The sequence below is a fragment of the Ranitomeya variabilis genome, chromosome 2 (genome assembly GCF_051348905.1).
Source record: "Ranitomeya variabilis isolate aRanVar5 chromosome 2, aRanVar5.hap1, whole genome shotgun sequence".
NCBI lineage: Eukaryota > Metazoa > Chordata > Amphibia > Anura > Dendrobatidae > Ranitomeya > Ranitomeya variabilis.
The window spans coordinates 1,003,976,806-1,003,999,274 of NC_135233.1; the positions used below are offsets into that span (position 1 = coordinate 1,003,976,806).

The 22,469-nt window shown below is 44.1% G+C and overlaps 1 protein-coding gene across 1 annotated transcript in view; it reads left to right on the forward strand.

Annotated features, from left to right (window-relative positions):
• LOC143804026 (uncharacterized) overlaps positions 1-22,469 on the forward strand; it is a 185,485-nt gene that overhangs the window by 44,749 nt on the left and 118,267 nt on the right. The window contains exon 2 of the mRNA XM_077281771.1: positions 17,277-17,384. Within this exon, the coding sequence (XP_077137886.1) occupies positions 17,277-17,384 (108 nt within the window). The remainder of the gene's footprint in view (positions 1-17,276; positions 17,385-22,469) is intronic.

Here is a 22,469-nt window from a genome sequence, read left to right on the forward strand (position 1 = left end):
TGCTCAAGGACTGGCCAGCCCAGTCACCAGACATGAACATCATTGAGCATGTTTGGGGTAGGATGAAAGAGGAAGCTTGGAAGACAAAACCAAAGAATCTAGATGAACTCTGGGAGGCATGTAAGACTGCATTCTTTGCTATTCCTGATGACTTCATTAATAAATTCTATAAATCATTGTTGAACCGCATGGATGTAGTCCTTTAAGCTCATAGAAGTCACACAAAGTATTAAATATGACTCTAATAGCACCACAACTTCATTCACCAATGTTATGCAACATATATTTGTATTTTAAGTTAATTATTTGTTTGAATATCACATTACTTTCTTAGGGCAACTTTTGCCTTGCCAAAATCTGACCATTCCGTGTCCATTAACTGATCAATATTTCTGCATTGATGCCAATTTATTTTCTCAACCTAAACCACATTTTGGAGGGTTTCAGCTTTCAAAAGAATAATTTATACAACCCATGGATGAATTTAACGTCAGATTATAAGCTTTTATTTACATAACATGGATAAGCGACATATCTTCTGTCAGGGAGTGTATCTGTCCACATAGTATGATATATAATAACATTACATACTATCCTGTGTATAACATCTGATATCTGTACACATAATATAATATATACCTTCACATACTATCCTGTATATAACATCTGATATCTGTTGATATCTGTATATATAGTATAATATACACTCACCGGCCACTTTATTAGGTACACCATGCTAGTAACGGGTTGGACCCCCTTTTGCCTTCAGAACTGCCTCAATTCTTCGTGGCATAGATTCAACAAGGTGCTGGAAGCATTCCTCAGAGATTTTGGTCCATATTGACATGATGGCATCACACAGTTGCCGCAGATTTGTCGGCTGCACATCCCAAAGATGCTCCATACAAGGCAGGATGGATCCATGCTTTCATGTTGTTTACGCCAAATTCTGACCCTACCATCCGAATGTCGCAGCAGAAATCGAGACTCATCAGACCAAGCAACGTTTTTCCAATCTTCTACTGTCCAATTTCGATGAGCTTGTACAAATTGTAGCCTCAGTTTCCTGTTCTTAGCTGAAAGGAGTGGTACCCGGTGTGGTCTTCTGCTGCTGTAGCCCATCTGCCTCAAAGTTCGACGCACTGTGCGTTCAGAGATGCTCTTAGGCCTACCTTGGTTGTAACGGGTGGCGATTTGAGTCACTGTTGCCTTTCTATCAGCTCGAACCAGTCTGCCCATTCTCCTCTGACCTCTGGCATCAACAAGGCATTTCCGCCCACAGAACGGCCGCTCACTGGATTTTTTTTCTTTTTCGGACCATTCTCTGTAAACCCTAGAGATGGTTGTGCGTGAAAATCCCAGTAGATCAGCAGTTTCTGAAATACTCAGACCAGCCCTTCTGGCACCAACAACCATGCCACGTTCAAAGGCACTCAAATCACCTTTCTTCCCCATACTGATGCTCGGTTTGAACTGCAGGAGATTGTCTTGACCATGTCTACATGCCTAAATGCACTGAGTTGCCGCCATGTGATTGGCTGATTAGAAATTAAGTGTTAACAAGAAGTTGGACAGGTGTACCTAATAAAGTGGCCAGTGAGTGTATACTATCACATACTATCCTGTGTATAACATCTGATGTCTGTACACATAGTATAATATATAAGTCACATACTATCCTGTATATACAATGTGATGTCTGTACACATAGTATAATATATACCATCACATACTATCCTGTATATAACATCTGATATCCGTACACAAAGTATAATATACAAGTCACATGCTATCCTGTATATAACATCTGATATCTGTAGTCATTGTTTATCACATATCCTGTATACTGTATGTAAAATGCTGTATATACAGACATCTGATGTAATATACAGGATAAAATGTGACTGATGTAATATCTGATGTCTGTAGTCATACTATAATATGTACAGTCATATATCCTCTATACTGCATGTGTTATACTTTGTGCACTAACATGGTATATACAGCATAATAAGTGACTAACATATCGAACACTTTTACTCGTTTTATGTTGTGGAGTTCAATTGTGACTTGCTTGAGTGAGTAGGTTTACAAAAAAAAACTAATAAAATAAAGAGACATTAATACTTACTAAGTAGTACCCCTATACTAATATGAGACCACCATTACTCCAGACATACGATTTTCTCAGGAGTGTAGAAAATCACAGCGTACCTTGCTATGCTACACCTATAAAATGTATACCCTGCCTAAAGCTAGCGATACATAAGCGTAGGTGACCACTGACTACTACAGCATACGGCTCTGCAGAACGCATCCTCTCAATTCCTTTTCTGTGTTTTTTTTTATGTGTACTTGTTTGGCTGCTGTTTACATTATAACAAGGACAACCACCTTAAGTTATGAGCACACGTTGCATTTTGTATTTTCCCCACATTTTGCTTTAAAAAAAGCAGCGTTTTACATTATCAACAAAGTGAATAGGACATCCGAAATCTCACCCATACCTTGCTTATTTTTTAATTGCAGACTTTAAGTATTTTCAAATCTATAGCATATCCATTCTTACAGTGTTTTTCACCCATCCCAATGAGTAGGGAAAAAACGCATTAACAATAGCATAAAAAAGTGTGTATTTTAGGCAACGTTTTTCCTGCCAATGGACATGTCTGTTAATGTCCTTGAAAAGACAAAAAAATTGCTACTAAGCTTTTAAACTACGTAACACAGAAGCAAAATGAAATGTCAAATGAAAAAGTTGACATAAAATAGACATATTGTAAATGTTACTTATTAACTTTATTGCGTGACATGACAATCTGATGTAATGGTAGAAAAAATTTGAAGTTTTATAACTGCAAATTTTTTCTAAACTTACGATGTTTTCATAAAGAAAACACAATATACATCGACCGAACATTACTACTAATATAAAGCACAATGTCACAAAAAAGCAAACATAGAATCACTAAGTTATTCACTGACTTATTCACTGAGTTATAGAGTTATTATTATTAGGGATGAATGGACTTGTGGAAACTCGGGTTCATCAGATTTGGCTGAACTTGAGTCCAAAGTTCGGTTCCAGGTACCAGAATTTGACCCAAACTTGATCCCGGACCCTAACCAAATAAAAATCAATGGGTAACCAAACTTTGGTGCTGGAAAATGTTTGCAAAAGGTCGTGGTATGGGCTAGGGAGCTGCAAAAGGAAGCAAAATGGGGGTAAGAGTAGGGAAATTGCCCTGCAAAAAATGTGAATAACAAAATGACTTAAAGGGAACCTGCCAGCATGATTTTGCTAAAGCTGGTTTCATATTTGCGGTTGTGTCTACAGCGTTTATGCCGCAACCTGAAACGCACAATAAACCGCATGCAAACGCGTGCAAATGCAGCGTTTTTTTAGACGCATAAGCTAATGCATGCGGTAAAAAAACCCGCAGCGTTTGCATGCTTTTTCATGCGTTTTGCATGCGTTTGCGTTTTCTGTGCACATGGTAGAAAATTTTACAGGAGAATAATCTAGATAAACAGACACCGCCAATGGGACAACAGTGGGCGAGTGTTATGGGATATCGTTATATAGACCCTTGGTCAGCTGAAATCTTCACAGTTTGCTTCTGTATCCTGTGTCATGTTGGATCTTCACATGGAGAGCTTTTATTTCAACCTGGATTTAAGTATAAAGCTATTTCTTGCCTATGCGTTTGCTTGGGAGCAACAAAGAAATTGAGAAAAACAGAGAATACGGCGTTGGTGTTATTGGAGACACCCCATTATTGAACTGCGGGAGAGCCGTGTAGCCTACCACATGCTATATGGCGAGCTCAATGCCAACCGGGACAAATTCCCAGAATATACCAGGATGTCTCAGGAGACTTTTCAGGATTTGCTTGGTCATGTCCAAGGAAACATTGGGAGACAGGACAGCCAACTCGTAGAGCGATTCCTGCAGAGGAACGTCTCCTGGTCACACTAAGGTACGTAAAAAATCTAAACAAATGCCTGTCATAATTATTATTGTTCTGCCATGTATTATTTGTATTTTCCTTTATGTGTTTAGCAAAACCCCACCATAAATAGAATTGTCTGTATTTTTTTTTTTCTTTCAGATTTCTGGCTACCGGAGAGCGCTTATCATCGCTCCACTTGCAGTACCGGCTTGGAATTTCCACCTTGTCTGGAATAGTTGAGGACACCTGCCGGGCTTTGTGGAACATACTCCGGGATGAATTTATCCCCCTACCCACTGCGGACATGTGGATGGAAACTGCCGACAAATTCTGGAGAGTGTGTAATATCCCCAACTGTTTAGGAGCAGTGGATGGAAAGCACATACGGATTACCAAACCCACCCGATCTGGATCGGAGCACTTTAACTACAAGAAATATTTTTATGTAGTGCTGATGGCAATAGCAGATACGGACTGTTGCTTTATCGCCGTGGACATTGGAGCTTTTGGCCGTGGCAATGACTCCCAGACTTGCAAGAACTCGGATATGGGTCGACGTTTGTTTGGCAAAAATTTTAATTTTCCCCTACCACAACCTCTCCCCAACACTCAAGGCCCACCGATGCCATTTGTTATGGTTGGAGATGAGGCCTTTCAGCAGGTGAAAACCTGCTGAAGCCATATTCCAGTCGGGACTTGAACCACACTAAAAGGATTTATAACTACAGACTGACCAGGGCCTGAAGAACAGTTGAGTGTAGCTTTGGGATTCTTGTGTCAAAATGACGCATTCTTGGGACAGCCATTAATCTAAAAATGGAGACAGTCGATGAGGTTGTCAAAGCCTGTGTGGTTCTCCACAATTAGATAATGGCTAAGGAGCGACCCAACATTGAACTGGAGGAAACAGTTGCAAACCCATTGCCAGATTACAATCATCACCCTCTGCAGTCAACTGTTGAAGTTGCCCACATGCAGAACCAATTTGCTGCCTATTTTGTATCTGACATCGGACGTGTGGCATGGCAAGATAATATTGTGTAAAATGTGCTGTTGGCTTTGGGTCAGTACGAGTTATGTTTTAAAATGGTACTAATATTTGTTGTTAATAAACAACTTGCTTTGATACCTGTACCGAGTCTCCTAGGTCGTTCCTCTAAAAATCACTTATGATGTTAATGGTATGGTAGTTGACGTCATTACATCCTGAATCTCTTCTGCATTTTATCTACTGAACATAGACCGAGGAGAAGATAGAGGTATAATACAAAGCAAATCTATACTCACCAGGTCATGTGTTAGAAATAATGAGTTCATGATGCACAAAACCCAGCCTCATGAATTCACTATTTCTGACACATGACCTGTTGAGTATAGATCTGCTTTGTAACCTCCATTGTCTCTTCAGTCTGCATCACATACATTAAGCATACTGAAGAGATTATGGAGAAAAGACAAGTAATATATGTTTTTGACAACTCATAGCTCCATACTGTTCTGTCTTCATACACGCTGATACGGTGTGTGATCCGACATACGGCATAAACCACTTCTGTCTCCCAAATAAGCAGACTGTTCTCTGTAGTCTAACTTGTTTATTGGCAAACATGAGCGCGGTAAAACTATAAAAATACAAATGACATGAATAAGTATTGGGTAAAATAAGAGCACAGCTGCAACTAATAGAGAAAGTAAACTGTATGATACAACTTGTATATAACTACATACAGTAAGTCACAGATAATAAATTTCCTATGTACTGGCTGCTATACAGTAAATCACATTCTGTACAACACTATATTTGCAGAACAGAGGTAACAATCTTACCGGATAAACTTAACCAGGATGGCAAGTAAGTGAGATAGTTCCAGCACAGCACATGAGCATGTGTGTCCCAGGAAATACACAGAAAATAATGGAGTCTCCCTCTCCCAGGATGCCTTGGTACAATCCCACAATGCAACAATCTAATTATTACTAAGACACAGATAATAAATTTAACCACCGCTAGATGGTGCTATCACACAGCAAACCAAACACTATAGTACTAAAACTTTAATGCATAATACGAACACCCTGTCCTTCCTAGAATGGACAGAACACATACCAAACACAAGAAGCAAAGCTGCAGTGTTTGACCTGTCACACTCCTGGAGCTATGAGGTGGCAAAAACACAAAGTGTACGGCGCAGTGTGTTTATTTGGTGCACGGTGTGTGTGTTGCCGACAACGAAATACACAAATAACCAAACAGTATTGGGGGCAGAAAACATTGACATTTATTTAAAAAAAAAAAATTAACTGCGCCGGCTTGGGGTTGAGTGACAGAACTGGGGTGTATGTATCTGGGAGGCCTGGCTGGCTGAAGATGACGCAGGGGTTGCAGGAGAATGGGCAATTAAACTAGTGGGGTCAGGGAGTTCAGGAATGGTACTAGAGGGATGGTACGGCAGAGACACACTGGAAGGGTGAGACAAAGCTGACATAACAGACACATTGGGAGGTGAGGGGGGAGGGATGGCGATAGTCCACTGTTTTTTTCTTTCTCCTTTTTGGGATCGGCGCTGCAGTCTGGGGAGCCTTGGTGTGCTCATTTCTTGCGGCCCGGTGATGGTGGCTGACCTGTCATGGTCCGTGTGCTGCTGCATGGTGGTGGTGGTGAAGGCCATGCCTGGGTCCTGGTGCTGCTGCTGCATAGTGGTGGTGGTGAAGGCCATGCCAGGGTCCGTGTGCTGCTGCTGCATGCTGGTGGAAGTGGAAGATGTCCAAGCAGGAGCAGCAGTTGGCATGGTGGTGGCGCTGGGCTGTCCAAAAGCACTCGGCACAGTGGTAGAGCTGTAGTTGTGTCCGGCAGTGCTTGGAATGGTGGTGGCCGTGCAGTGGTATGCAGCAGAGCTCGGCATTGAGGTTAAGCGTGCCATTGTTGGCACAGGTGGAAATGCCACCACTGATGCTGAAAATACCGAGTCTGCTGCATAGTCTGCATATAAGCAGCATTGCAGGCCTGCATGACACTGAGCTGGAGATCAGGAGTAAGGTGTTCTGACATGCCCTTCATTTTTTTAATCAAATTGAGATGTGCTGGCCTCTAGAGGTCGGCTTTCACTTGGTCAAGGCTTTGGGTGACATCCTGGATAAGTGAAATTGGAGCGGCCCCCAAATGCAGGGCAGCGGGGTACTCGGTACCGGGTCTCTCTGTCTTGGTTCTGGGGATGTCATGGTGGCCCGACCCGGTCCGTGGCCCTGCTAAGGGGCGCCCAATCAAAGGTGCAGGTAGAAGTCTGTCAAGTGTTCGTGACGCCACCTGTGGTATTCGGTCAGAATGACCGATGCTGCTAGGGGTCCGCTGGGGTGATGGAATGGCAGCTAGATGGTATACTTTCCCACAGGTGAAGTATGTCCCCAGGGCTTCCCACGAGGTGTAGATGGTGATAGTGTACATGATGAGGACACAGGGTTGCAGTCTCTTTACCTTTTACTGTAGACTTCGGCATCCACAATCCAGAGCACTGCTAACAGGGCAAGCTGAGACCGGCCGGTCCAAAGGCACATCCAGAGTTCCCTTAACAAGTGGAAATCAATAACCTTCCTACTTTTTCCTGTGTGTTGTAGTACCTCCCTGCTGAGCACCACGGGATAGTCCTCACAACTCTTGTATCTGTTTCTGATGTTCTCTCTCCGTCCCCCAGTTGGTATGGCTAGGACGCACGCGTATGACGGGGTAGGCCTGGAGTTATTTTATAGGGACCCTAGAGACGTCCCTCTCCCACAATTGCCTCCGTTGTCTACTTAGGTGAAAAGGTGAGACAGCCAACCTAGAGTTGACTGCCCTGCCATAGTTCAAAGTAATGCGTAGAGCCTGTTACTTCCTCGGCGTTCCGGCCGCCGGCTACGCGCCTCAGAAGGATGTTGCCACGATCTTAGGGCACGACTCCTCCCGGTACTATCTCCTAGTGCTGTGATCTCGTTTCTCACTTCTCCACAATATACTCCCCTTCTTGTCCTTTCTTAGGAGGCCGCCGCAATGAAGTGCAGGCGTGGCTCCGTAACGATCTGTCTCTTGCTAGGCCACTGTCAGGATCCCACCCCTGACAGGGATCCCCCTGAGTCTTCCCAAGCAACGCTCTCCTCTCACTAGATGCTACCTGGGCAAAACCCAGTCAACTTCTCTCCAACTTCCTATCCAACCCCCAGTTTTACCAGAGTGTGAGGAGTGGCCTAGTAAATAGAACCTTTTGCTCCCCCTGGTGGCCGGAGTGTGAAGTGTAGTGTGTGACTGTGATACCTGGTCAGGTGAACTCTTTTAGTACAATCAGACGTACCATCACTCCCCTTAGCGGCAGAGCGACAATACTGCACGATCAGGACTCTGGGGCGCTGCATATTCATAAGTTTGAAGCCACCATCCAGTATGCCTCCCATCGCCTTGAGTTCATCATGAAAGACCGAGCTCATGAGTGACCTGTCCGAGGCCCTCTGCCGCTGCCAAGAAGAGCCCCCCAAAAAAGAGGCAGAGGCAGAGGACTGGGATAGGGGAACACCTGATGGACCAGCTTCCTGGTCTCCAGTCTGTGTTGCAAGCCCACTTGCTGCAGCGCAGCTGGATGGCTGGGACGGGTCCGTGGATGTTTGATGAAGGACTGCTCCATAACCAGGGTCAAGAGTGCTGCTCCAGGTGCTGTGAAAAAAAAATAAAAACATTAGTATCAAACAGTTACAATAGTAAAAGCGCCAACTCCTGTGGAATAGAAACATACAGATTAGGCAATACAACACAATCCAATACACCACAAAAATACTTACAGTACAGACCAAAAGTTTGGACACCTTCTCATTTAAAGATTTTTCTGTATTTTCATGACTATGAAAATTGTACATTCACACTGAAGGCCTCAAAACTATGAATTAACACATGTGGAATTATATGCTTAACAAAAAAGTGTGAAACAACTGAAATTATGTCTTATATTCTAGGTTCTTCAAAGTAGCTTTTGCTTTGATGACTGCTTTGCACACTCTTGGCATTCTCTTGATGAGCTTCAAGAAATGAAATTACAACATGTAGCGTTTACCGCGCCAAGCCGCAGATAACAAAAAGACGCTTGCATCATCAAACGCGGCAAAAAGCATCCAATCGAAGGCACCTGCATCCCTAATGTTAAAGATAGGAAAAGACGACACATGTGGATGTATGAGGCATAAACGCTGTGGACACAACCGCAAATGTGAAACCAGCCTTAGTAAACTACAGGCATTGTCATGATGGTGCTTTTACACTGATTAAAATGATACCCAGGGTGAAGAAATCCGTTTTGTGGTTCTTGTGCAATCAGTATTAGAAGTTTTCAGTTATAGAGTTGACAGTGCTATGGGGTGGAACCGTAGGCAGAGTCTAATCTTCCTGCTCTAAGTCAGAGAAACCAAGGAAAGACCTGCCCACAGGCCACCCCAAAGCACAAATGCAGGTGCTTCTCACAAAATTAGAATCATAAAAGGGGTGAAATTCTGCAGCAGGGTGGTGCTCCATCTCATACATCCATTTCTACAACACAGTTCCTCCAGGCAAAAAAGATCAAGGTGCTCAAGGACTGGCCAGCCCAGTCACCAGACATGAACATCATTGAGCATGTTTGGGGTAGGATAATAGTAGAAGCTTGGAAGACAAAATCAAATAATCCAGATGAACTCTGGGAGGCATGTAAGACTGCATTCTTTGCTATTCCTGATGACTTAATTAGTAAATTGTATGAATCATTGTTGAACCGCATGGATGCAGTTCTTCAAGCTCATGGAAGTCACACAAAATATTATATATTACTCTAATAGCACCACAACTTTATTCACCAATGTAATGCAGCATATATTTGCATGTTAAGTTAATTATTTTTTTGAATATCACATTACTTTCTGTGGGCAACAAAACTGTTGTCTTGCCAAAATCTGAACATTCTGTGTCCATTAACTGATCAATATTTCTGCATTGATGCCAATTTATTTTCTTAACCAAAACCACATTTCAGAGGGTTTCAGCTTTCAAAAGAATAATTTATACAACCAATGGATGAATTTAACGTCAGGTTATAAGCTTTTATTTACATAACATGGATAAGCGACATAACTTCTGTCAGGGAGTGTATACATTAGTTATCTTACACTATAGATAAGTGGTGCTTATATATATTATATTATATATTATATATTAACAATACTTATACTATACCATATCACAGTCTACATCACAATACACACTAAAAATGCATGACACTATTCACATTGTAATGCACAGCACAGCGTGATTTGTGACACAAAAGTACAATCCGCCACTCTTGTCACTTCTGATAGATCATAGAATGTTAGAGGCGAGAAAAATGATTTGTAATAAGCTATTCACTTTTTTAAAAAATTGAGATTGCTGTTATTTGTTAGCTGATGATGATTGTGTCACCTCAAAAAATAAATGCCCAGACTCTTTACTCTAGGGTTTCAGCTACCTGGAATGTTTCTACATAGCACCATGGGGGCACCATTTACTTGTTTCTCAGAACCATAACAAATCAGTGCTGAGCAATAAAGCTTTTTAATGACTGCCGTAAAAAGGCATATCAGAGGTCCTTAACCCCTTAATCCCATATGACGTACAATCCCATCGAGGTGACCTGGGACTTAATTCGCAGGGACGGGATAGTACGTCATGCCATTTAATACGACCTTGCGACTTAAGTTGCGGTGATCGTATTTAATTTCCGACGCCATCTTACCTCACTGAAGATGGCTTTGGCATCCTGGGGTCTGGCGCCGCTCCTCAAGCCTCCCGATCGCTGTGATTGACTGTTCAATTCTGAACAGCCAATCACAGCGTTTCTCATTGTTTCAGCTAATCAGATTGGCTGAAACAATGTGGTCCCAGGCTAGGATCGAGTACTGATGTACTCGATCCTAGGCTGGTGCCTGGCTATGCCAGGCACCGGCAAACACCCCCCGGATTGGCACAATCGCGCCAATCTCAAGGCGCAGCAGTGGTATTAGCGTGCTGTGTCCTGCCTGTACTGACCTGGATCGGTGCTGTAATAGCACCGATCCTAGGTCAGAGCCTAGGACAGGCCCAGCAGGGCCTGCAGGAGCTGATTGTCGCGATCGATGTTATCGACAATTGCACCAATTACAGGGCACAGCGGCGGTCACGTTGTGACCGCTGGGTGCCCTGCTGGTGACCTGGCTGTGACCTGTCTAGGACCAGTAGTAATAAATCACTTGGCACTCAAATGGTTTCTTTCAGATGAAAAAAGTGAACATCCCATTTATTTGTGCATCCAGTTCAAAGATTATTTAAACGTTTTCGGTCAAATCACAAGACCTTCATCAGAAATATCCTTAACAAAACTGGAAGCATAGGACAATGAGGTATATGAGCCTAGGCAACCCGGGATGGAAAGCGCACCTGGAGCGTCTGCAGAAAATTATACAGGTGTGTTGGACCATAAGAAAAAAACTAAGCTAGGGACGCACTGGGTCTGGGCAAAAAAATTTTTTTACCTCAGATCCTTGAAGAGAGAAGGAGGGCGTGTATCCGCCGCTGCATATGGCACTTATAGACGTCCGGTCCGTCACGCTGTCTGGAGTGATCCCGGACGCTCCAGGTGCGCTTTCCATCCCGGGTTGCCTAGGCTCATATACCTCATTGTCCTATGCTTCCAGTTTTGTTAAGGATATTTCTGATGAAGGTCTTGTGATTTGACCGAAAACGTTTAAATAATCTTTGAACTGGATGCACAAATAAATGGGATGTTCACTTTTTTCATCTGAAAGAAACCATTTGAGTGCCAAGTGATTTATTACTATTGGATTGACGGGCTGGAAACCTGACTTGGGCACCACACAGGATCCTTGAGTGCCGTGTGTTTTGTCGTTATCTGTCTAGGACCAGAGCGATCCTAGGCAGTTGCCATGGTCACAAGGGTCTGCAGTGATTGGTGGGATCGATGTGATCATTCGATCACACAAATGACAGCTCACAGCAGCTGTGTGACGGCTCTGTGACCTGTCTGTCAGGTGCCTGTGACCTGTCTGACCGTTCTGCAGGGGTCCTCACTCTAGCTGAGGATTTCTGCAGAGTGGCCACACAGCCAGATCTCCTGTGCTTGGCCTTGTGGTGTTACAGAAGCCTGTAACACCACAATCCTTGCTTTAGAAAAGACAGAAGAAAGAAGACAGAAGAAAGACTACAACAAGTGTTATCCCTGATCCCTACCCGATCTCTCTTCATCCACCCGAATCCCCCCATCCTTCCTTCCCCCTCTTTTTACCCCCCTCCATCCCTCTTTGCACCGCCTCCGTGCACATGTTTAGCAGCCGTTGAGCATTGATTGGCGATGCAGTTCACTGATCAACACACGTGCTCGTTTTTTTTCCTAAGTCCCATGTGCGCTAACTCCGTACACACATCCCGTAGCCGCCAAACTTTTATAAGTGATGCGGTTCACTTATTAGAGCTCTGGTACCTGCCGTTTTCCTTTTTTTTCACATCCCGTTCGCACACCCAGCAGCCGCTGAACTTTGATAAGTGACGCGGATCACTTATCAGAGCTAGAGCCTGCTGTTTTAGACTTTTCCTTTCACAGGTATTTTTTTCTCCCTATTTGCTTTTTTTTCCTTTAGCTTTTTCTTTTCAGAATAGTTTGCACCAATCACTATCCCCCTCACACGTACACATAGTTATCAATAAAGTACTTCCAAGCACCATACTCATAAAAAAATGTTCAGCTCGTCCCGTTCGTCCCAACAGCGCTATTAATTGCAGGAGGCATATTCTTTCCTTGCCTCCGACACTGATAGCGAGGGATAGGATCCCACTTTTCTTTATTTTTCCGATGCTTCCTCATCCTCCTTCCCCTCCTCATCTTCCTCCTCCGGTCCTGAGGAACTGCCACACAGACGCCGCAGGACAGAAGATGAGGCAGCACCCATCATTGATGAAGATGAAGAAGAAACAACGCCCACCATTGCGAAGATGAACCATCGCACCCCACTGCGGACCCCATATGGACTTCGCCACCTGAAAATTAGGAGCCACTGATTCCTGATTTTGTGGCAGAATCAGGAATGAAATTTGACACCACCGGCTTCACAGAACTAGTACTTCTGGAACTGAAGGTGCTCGTATCGTACCAGGTCAGCATTTTCCGGGGGTGGTCCCGCCAACTGGAAGAAAACATAAGCCGCAAAAAAGGTGCCGAGTGTGTTACAAAAGGGGAATACGCAAGGACACCACTAATCAATGCGACACCTGACCCGAAAAACCTGGCCTGTGTATGAAGGATTGCTTCAAATTGTACCACACCTCCATGCTCTTCTAATTTACTTTACAAAAAACAGATTAGTTCCAAAGGGGGCACATCTAGATAAGTTCTTTGAGGGTCTACTTTCCAAAATGATGTCACTTGTGGGTTTTTTCCTGTTTAGGCACATCAGGGGCTCTGCAAATGGAACATGATGCCCGCAGACCATTCCATCAAAGTCTGCATTCCAAAACGTCAGTACTTCCCTTTCGAGCCCCAGCGTATGCCCAAACAGTTTTTTCCACATATGGGGTACCAGTGTACTCAGGGCAAATTGGACAACAACATTTGAGGTCCAATTTCTCCTGTTACACTTGGGAAAATAAAAAATTGGGGACTAAAAGATCATTTTTGTGGGCAAAAAATAGGACTTTTTATTTTCATGCCCGGGCATTATAAACTTTAGTGAAACACTTGGGTGTTCAAAGTTCTCACCACACATCTAGACAAGTTCCTTAGGGGGTCTAGTTTCCAAATTGGGGTCACTTGTGTGGGTTTCCACTGTTTAGGCACATCAGGGGCTCGTCAAATGGAACATCATGGCTGCAGAACATTCCATCAAAGCCTGCATTCCAAAACGTCACTACTTCCTTTCCAAGCCCTGACGTGTACCCAAACAGTAGTTTTCTCTCACATATTGGGTACCAGAGTACTCAGGACAAATTGGACAACAACATATGAGGTCCAATTTCTCCTGTTACCCTTGGGAAAATAAAAAATTGGGGACTAGAAAATCATTTTTGTGGGGGAAAAAATATAATTTTTTTTTACCGCCCGGGCATTATAAACTTTAGTGAAGCCCCTGTGGGTTCAAAGTGCTCATCACACATCTTGATAAGTTCTTTAGGGGTCTAGTTTCCAAAATGGGGTCACTAGTGGGGGGTTTCCACTGTTTAGGCACATCATTAGCCCTGCCGTGTGCCCAAACTATGTTTCCCCCCCACCACTGTATCAGCGCACTCAGGACAACTTTCGTGGTCCAATTTCTCCTGTTACCTTTGGGAAAATAAAAAATTTGGGACTAAACGATCATGTTTGTGGAAAAAATATGATTTTTTATTTTCACGCCTGGGCGTTATAAACTTCTGTGAATCCCCTGGGGGTTCAAAGTGCTCATCACACATATAGACAAGTTCCTTAGGTGGTCTAGTTTCCAAAATGGAGTCACTTGTGGGAGTTTCCACTGTTTAGGCACATCAGGGGCTCGTCAAACGTGTCATGGCGTCCGATCGCAATTTCAGCCAATTTTAGGTTGAAAAACTCAAACGGCAGTCCTTCCCTTCCGAGCACTTCCGTGCGCACAAACAGTCGTTCCCCCCACATATGGGGTATCAACGTACTCAGGACAAATTGGACAACAACTTTCGTGGTCCAATTTCTTCTGTTACCCTTGGAAAAATAACAAAATTTTTGCTAAAAGATCATTTTCGTTACTAAAAAGTTAAATGTTCATTTTTTCCTTCCACATTGCTTCTGCTCCTGTGAAGCACCTGAAGGGTTAATAAACTTCTTGAATGTGGTTTTGATCAGCTTGAGGGGTGCAGTTTTTAGAATGGTGTAACTTTTGGGTATTTTCTGCCATATAGACCCCTAAATGTGACTTCAAATGTGAGGTAGTCCCTAAAAAAAATGGTTTTGTAAATTTTGTTGTAAAAATTAGAAATTGCTGGTCAGCTTTTAACCCTTATAACTTCCTAACAAAAAAAATTTGTTTCCAATATTGTTATGATGTAAAGTAGACTTGTGGGCAGGGCCGTATTTAGAGTTTATGCTGCCCTAGGCACTTTTAGTGCTGCCTCCCCCATTGGTGAGCATGACACTATCGGCAGTGACTTTTGGCCAAAATCGCTGATGTGAAAGTAGCCTTTTGCAGCAGATCTGGCAGTTTTTCCGCATCTGCCGCGTAACATCACTTATGGCAACACTACGTTTGGCCTCATTCATTCCCTATGGGATTTGCAGACATTTGCGGCACTTGCTGTGATCCAGCAAATGCGGTACCATACCTCCCAACTTGTAAAGGAGGTGTAAGAGGAATAAAGTTTGTGGCGCGCCACGTGGCAAATTTTAGGCCACACCTCTAACCACACCCATTTCACAACTAGTCACACCCATATCCACGTCCCAACCACACCCATTTAGCACTTCAGATCACACTGTTTCATAAACAATAATTATAAACAAAAAAATGGCCACACAGTGCTCCATACTGTATAATGGCCACACATGATGTTCCATACTGTATAATGGCCCCACATGATGCTCCATACTGTATAATGGCCCCACATGATGTTCCATACTGTATAATGGCCCCACATGATGTTCCATACTGTATAATGGCCCAACATGATGTTCCATACTGTATAATGGCCACATGATGCTCCATACTGTATAATGGCCACACATGATGCTCAATACTGTAGAATGGCCCCACATGATGCTCAATACTGTATAATGGCCACACATGATGCTCAATACTGTATAATAGCCACACATGATGCTCCATACTGTATAATGACCCCCCTCCTTGTATGCATGGCTCATCTCCCCCCCCTGTATGCATGGCACATCTCCCCCCCTCCCTGTATGCATGGCACATCTCCCCCATCCTCCCTGTATGCATGACTCATCTCTCCCATCCTCCATGTATGCATGCCTCATCGGCTCCCCTCTCCCATCTTGCATGGCTCATCTTTCCCCTTTCTCTGTATGCACAGCTTATTGGCTCCCCGCTACCATCTTGCATGGCTCATCTCTCTCCCCCCTGTATGCATGGCTCATCGGCTCCCCGCTCCCATCTTGCATGGCTCATCTCCCCCCCGTATGCATGGCTCATCGGCTCCCATCTTGCATGGCTCATCTCCCTCCCCCCCCCCTGTATGCATGGCCCATCGGCTCCCCGCTCCCATCTTGCATGGCTCATCTCCCCCCCTCCCTGTATGCATGGCTCATCGGCTCCCCGCTCCCATCTTGCATGGCTCATCTCCCCCCCACCCTCCCTGTATGCATGGCTCATCGACTCCCCGCTCCCATCTTGCATGGCTCATCGGCTCCCTGCTCCCATCTTGCATGGCTCAGCTCCACGTCCTCCCTGGCTGGCATACTCACCTTTTCTACACGGCGCCGAACATTCCCCCAGCTCTGTCCCGGCGCAGGCGCAGCACCTTCTCCCTGAGTGAGCGGTCACGTGGTACTGCTCATTAAGGTCATGAATATGCGTCCATATTCATCACCTTAATGAGCGGTACCAAGTGACCACTCACGCAGGACGAGCTGCCGGCGCAGAGACCAGGCATCGCTGGAGTAGGTGAATATGTCGTCTTCAAGGAGGTGGGCGGGCGGTCGAGAGGTGACCCCCGGACTTTGATTTAAAAAAAACCTTGCTCAGGTGCCACCCCCCGCATCGTCCCGCCCTAGGCACGTGCCCTCAAGTGCCTAGTGACAAATACAGTCCTGCTTGTGGGAAATGTTATTTATTAACTATATTGTGCAACATATTTCTCTGTTTTAAGGGCACAAAAATTCAAAGTTTGAAAATTGCAAAATTTTCCAAAATTTCGCCAAATTTCTGTTTTTTACACAAATAAACACAAGTTATATCAAAGAAATTTTACCACTATCATGAAGTAAAATATGTCACGAGAAAACATTCTCAGAATCGCCAAGATCCGTTGAAGCGTTCCAGAGTTATAACCTCATAAAGGGACAGTGGGCAGAATTGTAAAAATTGGCCCGGTCATTAACGTGCAAACCACCCTTGGTGGTTAAGGGATTAAAGGGTTGAGAATGTATTGCTAGGATGGGGGCTTTACTTGCATCATAAACAAGCATTGGCTAAAGAAAGTATCATTGTATCAAGTTGACACCTATGAACTTCCTGCAACTTTGTAGTAATTTGCACTAAAGAATATAGAGTGAAATTACCCACAGAAGACTTTTTACAAATGTGTTATAAAATTGGCTTAATACATTTTGGGTTGTCTTTCAGGTTCGTCTGCAGCAACATTCAGTGCTTGAAAATTTCCGGAGTTATTTTACTAATTACAATAGTATTGTTTTTGGCTTTACAAATTCTGAAAACCAGCGAGTCAGAAAGGTGAGAGAATAATTGTTTTCAAATATCTAATACTAAAATAAATATCTATCACAAAGATAACAGAGTCAGCATACATAATATATGTTCTTTTTAAATAAAAGAGTGTAGGGTAGGGTCACAGCTCCAAAACATTTAATGTTGAAAAAATACAATAAAAACAAATAACAGGAAGCACAAAACTTTATTATGTTAAGTAAAGTATGTGCAGAAAAAAATAATGAGTTTTGTCATTAAATCTTTTCTTCTGCCTTTATATGCCATTTCAGGACTTCTTTATATATTGATTTATTTATTTTACTCAAATATATAGCTCCATTAATTCCACAGTGCTTTACAGTCATCATCATCACTGTTTCCATTGGGGCTCACAATCAAAATTCAGTATGACTTTACAGTGTTGGAATAAAGCCACACAAACACTGGGAGAACATACAAACGCCTTGCAGATATCGTCCTTGGTGAGATTTGAACCCAGAACTCCAGCTCTACCAAGCTACAGGATAAGGCTTTTATCGCTAAAACTTCTTTTCACTGCGGTCACCTGCCAATCAACATGGCATTATCGTCTCTATGTCATGGGTATAATAGTGCATAAAAATAATGGAAACTTAATTCTTATGCAACATTTCTGGTTGATTTGATATTCTACCCGGGTTGACTACATGTGGTAGAAAGTTTTGAGAAATAAATTAAATGTTATATACTTTTCCACTTTTCTGACTCCTGCTACGCCCCTGACTATTCTTGATTAGCCTGCTCCTTGTGTACCACGATACCTCTCTCGTTAAGGCTTCTTTCACACTTGCATCGTGAGACGTCCGTCGCAATGAGTCGTTTTGTGGAAAAAACGGATCCTGCAAATGTGTCCGCAGGATGCATTTTTTGCCCATAGACTTGTATTGCTGACGGATCGCGATGTATGGCCATACGTCACGTCTGTCGTGCACTGGATGCGTCGTGTTTTGGCAGACCGTCGGCAAAAAAACATTCGAGTGAATGTTTTTTTGTACGTCGCGTCCGCCATTTCCTACTGCACATGCACAGCCGGAACTCTGCCCCCTCCTCCCCCTCCTCCCCGGACTTTAGAATGGGCAGCGGATGCGTTGAAAAACTGCATCCGCTGCCTACGTCGTGCCAAATTTTCACAACGTGCATCGGTGCGTCGTGTCCGGTTACCCCCTTTCTCTTCTTCTCTGCTCAGTGTCCCTGTAGTATCCTGCATTCTCCAGCAAGAGGATGCTAAGCCCTGCCCCCTGTGGTCATGTGATCACAGGTCCTGTCAGTACACTCACCACATTGCGTTCTGCTCACTCCAGCTCTGTGGTTTTGTTGTTTTCTTGCCCAGCTCTCGGGCGCTGTGAGTACAGCTGTCACAGGCTGTCTGAGGCTCCTGGCTCTCACTGTCAGGGCAGCATAAACCGCTGGGAAGTGCCCACCTGGCGGTTTCTCCTGATAGTTTCCCTTGATAATGATTGGGGAGAAAGTGGAGGGTATAATGCAATATATGTTACATCACTTGCCTCAGTAACAATAGGATAATGTAGTCTCTGACAGCGGCACATTCAGCTTTAGTCAGTGTTATGCTCTGTCCAACTCCATCGCCATGACATTTAATGTTGTGCATCCCATAGTCCCCTATCCCACAACATCCTGGGGACTAAGGAAGATACTACACTGCAACAAATTTCAGTTGATTTATTTGAAGACATGAATAGTTAACTTTCAGACTCAGATGGGACAGAAGGAACTAAAGAACACTGTACCAATGTCAAGCTGAGTTGCTGGCCCTGCAAGCTGTGGTGGTAGCACGTGGTAGCACTCTGAGATAGGGCAAATTTCTATTTCTCTGTGAATGTGGGAATCAAGTGGATAGGAGAGAGGAGGAGTGAAGGTCAAGCAACTATGGCCATTTCCCACACAGAGACAATTATCAGCCAGACATGGGAACCAAAAAGGTGTGTAGAAGAGGTGAGCTCATCAGAGGAGGAGGGTATTGTCTTCAATGATACACAATGCAGGCTAAAATATCCTCTGATGCAAAATCGTATTCTGCTGTGAGCTCTGGAGCCAGTGTTGCCACGTGCTGTTGGCGGAGGCTGCTCAACAGCGCCTCAAAGGTCTGCTCGTGGTGGTGTTGAGTCAAATATGTAGGTATCTCGTATATGGGAGATTTTTTGAACATTGCAACCAAATGATTCGTTAGCAGTCTGTAGGCTCTGCAAGACAAACATAACCTGTTGACATCCCAGCTCGTGTAGAATTGGAGCTAGAGCTCTCCATCAGCACACATGGAACATCACCTGCTCATTTAAATCAATCTGGCCATAAATCAGAGCAAGCCTCAAATTCTCCTCCTTTTCTTCTTATCACTCCCATCTCTGTCAGTCATGTCACATCCTCAAGTAGTACCTGTTCTGCGTCGTCGTCACCATTGTCATTATCATCCACCACTAGTGCTTGACGAACTTTGAGTGTACTTCTTCTGCCTACCACTTTGCGAAGTCAGCTGTGCTCAGCCTCACAGGTAGACATAGTATTATTTCTACTCGACTATGAGCTTCAAAATGTGCAGCATTCTAGACACTTGAAGCGCCATTGGCAAAGACAATACATGAGTTTGACAGCCATTGAGTGAATGTTTTGAGTGCCAGCGATGCGCCACCACAAACAGGACAGGCCGTGAAGACTCCCCATCTAGGAGCTGCCTCTGATTCCTTGACCAAGCAGTGGTTATTTGTCTGCTCCTACACAACCTATGGCTCTTGTACAACAAACAGACCCTTCCCCAACTGGCACATGGCAAAGCATTAATTCCAGAGTGGAAACAGGGTGACCTCTGTGAACTGCAGCTGGGAATTATTATGAATGACAATTCCCAGAACATTCTGTCTCCCTTACAATCAGGAAAAGTAACTCATGCTTCTGTCATGGCACATGTCCTGAATTTCATTGTGCAACATTTTTTTTCAGAAAAATACCTCCCTGAGGAAGGTGGTGGGTATGGTCTGTAAGGCTTCTTTCACACTTCCGTCGGCAGGCGGCCATCAGAATGCGTCGCTGCGACGTATCAACGTATGTCTTAAAAATAGAGGAAAACAGATGTAACGCATCCAGTTTCCTGACGGTTGCGTCGAATTAGGTGCTGCCTGAATTTGAATGTATAAAATTCTGGAGAGAGAGCGAGAGAGAGACATGCTCAGAATAGAAAAACGAGATACGTCACTGGATTCCTGTTTTTGACGGTCACCGATGGATCCTGCATCCATAGGCTTCCATTATAGCCAATGACGGGCAGCGCAGGACCCGTCGCTGAGCGATTTTCCGACGTGCAGAGAAAACTTTCCTCTGAATGTTTTCTCCTCCCGACGGACAGCAATTTTCCAATGGATCCAGTGCACGACGGATGAAACGGATGGCCATCCGTCACAATCCGTCGTTAATACAAGTCTATGGGAAAAAACAGGATCCAGCAGAAAAATTTGCTGGATCCTGTTTTTTCAAAAAACAACTTATTTCGACGGGAGTTAAAAGACGGAAGTGTGAAAGAGGCCTTAAGAGTCATCTCATTTCAAATGATCTTATGTGTCAAAGTACACCATCCTGGCTTTGGCAAAAATTAAACGGTCTGCCAGAGAGCCACCTGTTATGGCATATGACAAGCCAATATATTTTGTATATATTGCAGAATCTCTACAGGTAATGGAGAATGTCAGCTCATTCAACCCTTTTTATGTGGCAAAGCATGCCCTTCCAGCTTAGCAAAACCAGAAAAGCTTGCCAGAGTACTGCCTGATTTGCAAGTTGCAACCTGCTGGACTGCAACTGTGCACATGTTGGAGCATCTGTTCAATAAGCGGTGATTGCCTATACCAAGTAGCAGCCATACTAGGTTATTTTGAGGACTGAACTTGGCAGCTGATGAGGAACACCTGTTGCCTGCTGAAGCCCTTAGGCTACTTTCACACTAGCGTCGGGCTCGGCCCGTCGCTGTGCGTCGGGCCGACGTTCCCGACGCTAGCGTTGTCTCCGCCGCACAACGGGGGCAGCGGATGCATTTTTCCAGCGCATCCGCTGCCCCATTGTGAGGTGCGGGGAAGTGCGGGGAGGTGGGGGCGGAGTTCCGGCCGCGCATGCGCGGTCGGAAAAAGCGGACCGTCGTGAGCAAAAAACGTTACATGTAGCGTTTTTTGCTCCCGACGGTCCGACCACTGCACGACGCATCCGTCTCACGACGGGTGCGACGTGTGGCAATCCGTCACAATGCATCGCTTAATGTTAATCAATGGTGAAAAAACGCATCCTGCAAACACTTTTGCAGGATGCGTTTTTTCGGCAAAACGACGCATTGTGACGGAAACTAGTTAACGCTAGTGTGAAAGTAGCCTTAGAAGAGGTGACAAAACTTGTTAATAGGGACAAGTTTTGAATATGCAAGGTCGTCCCATTCATATTTATCCTGGAAAAAACATTCACCAGAATGCAAGAGGGGATGGAAGAAGAACAGCAATTTGCACCTGTTCATCATAGCACTGTGTCTGTTGAAGGACCATACTAAATGCTGCAGGACTTTGAGGAAGAGAAGGAGGAGCAGCAGCATGTGGATAGGGAAATAGACTTGGCACAGGCAGGGGATAAGGCTGATAGTCCAACTGAAAATGATGATGATGCTGACCATGATAACAGTGGAGTGATGAAAATTAACCAACTGGGCTCTTAATTGTGCTGGCTTGCATGGCCAGCGGTAAGCTAGAATCCTTATTATAACCATAAAGGAAAGGAATTACTTTTGTATAGACACATTTTTATACTCTCGCAAACTGGGGAATTTTGTACGGCTTCTGAAAAGGAGTCCAAATTGCCCTGTTATCAGGATAAGCTGTTCTAACTGCTCTGCTAATCACATTCCTCTATGGTCAATAAAATGAGTCTGGTTATTCCAGTAAGTCACAGGGAGTTTTTTTCTCTACTCTTAAAACCATCTTCCCTGAACCCCTCCTTCTCTTTATGTACATGTGCTATTTCGCAAGGTTCCATAGTCATTTTCATAGACATAAGCCCGTATTTTAGGGTCTTTGTGTGTAATAA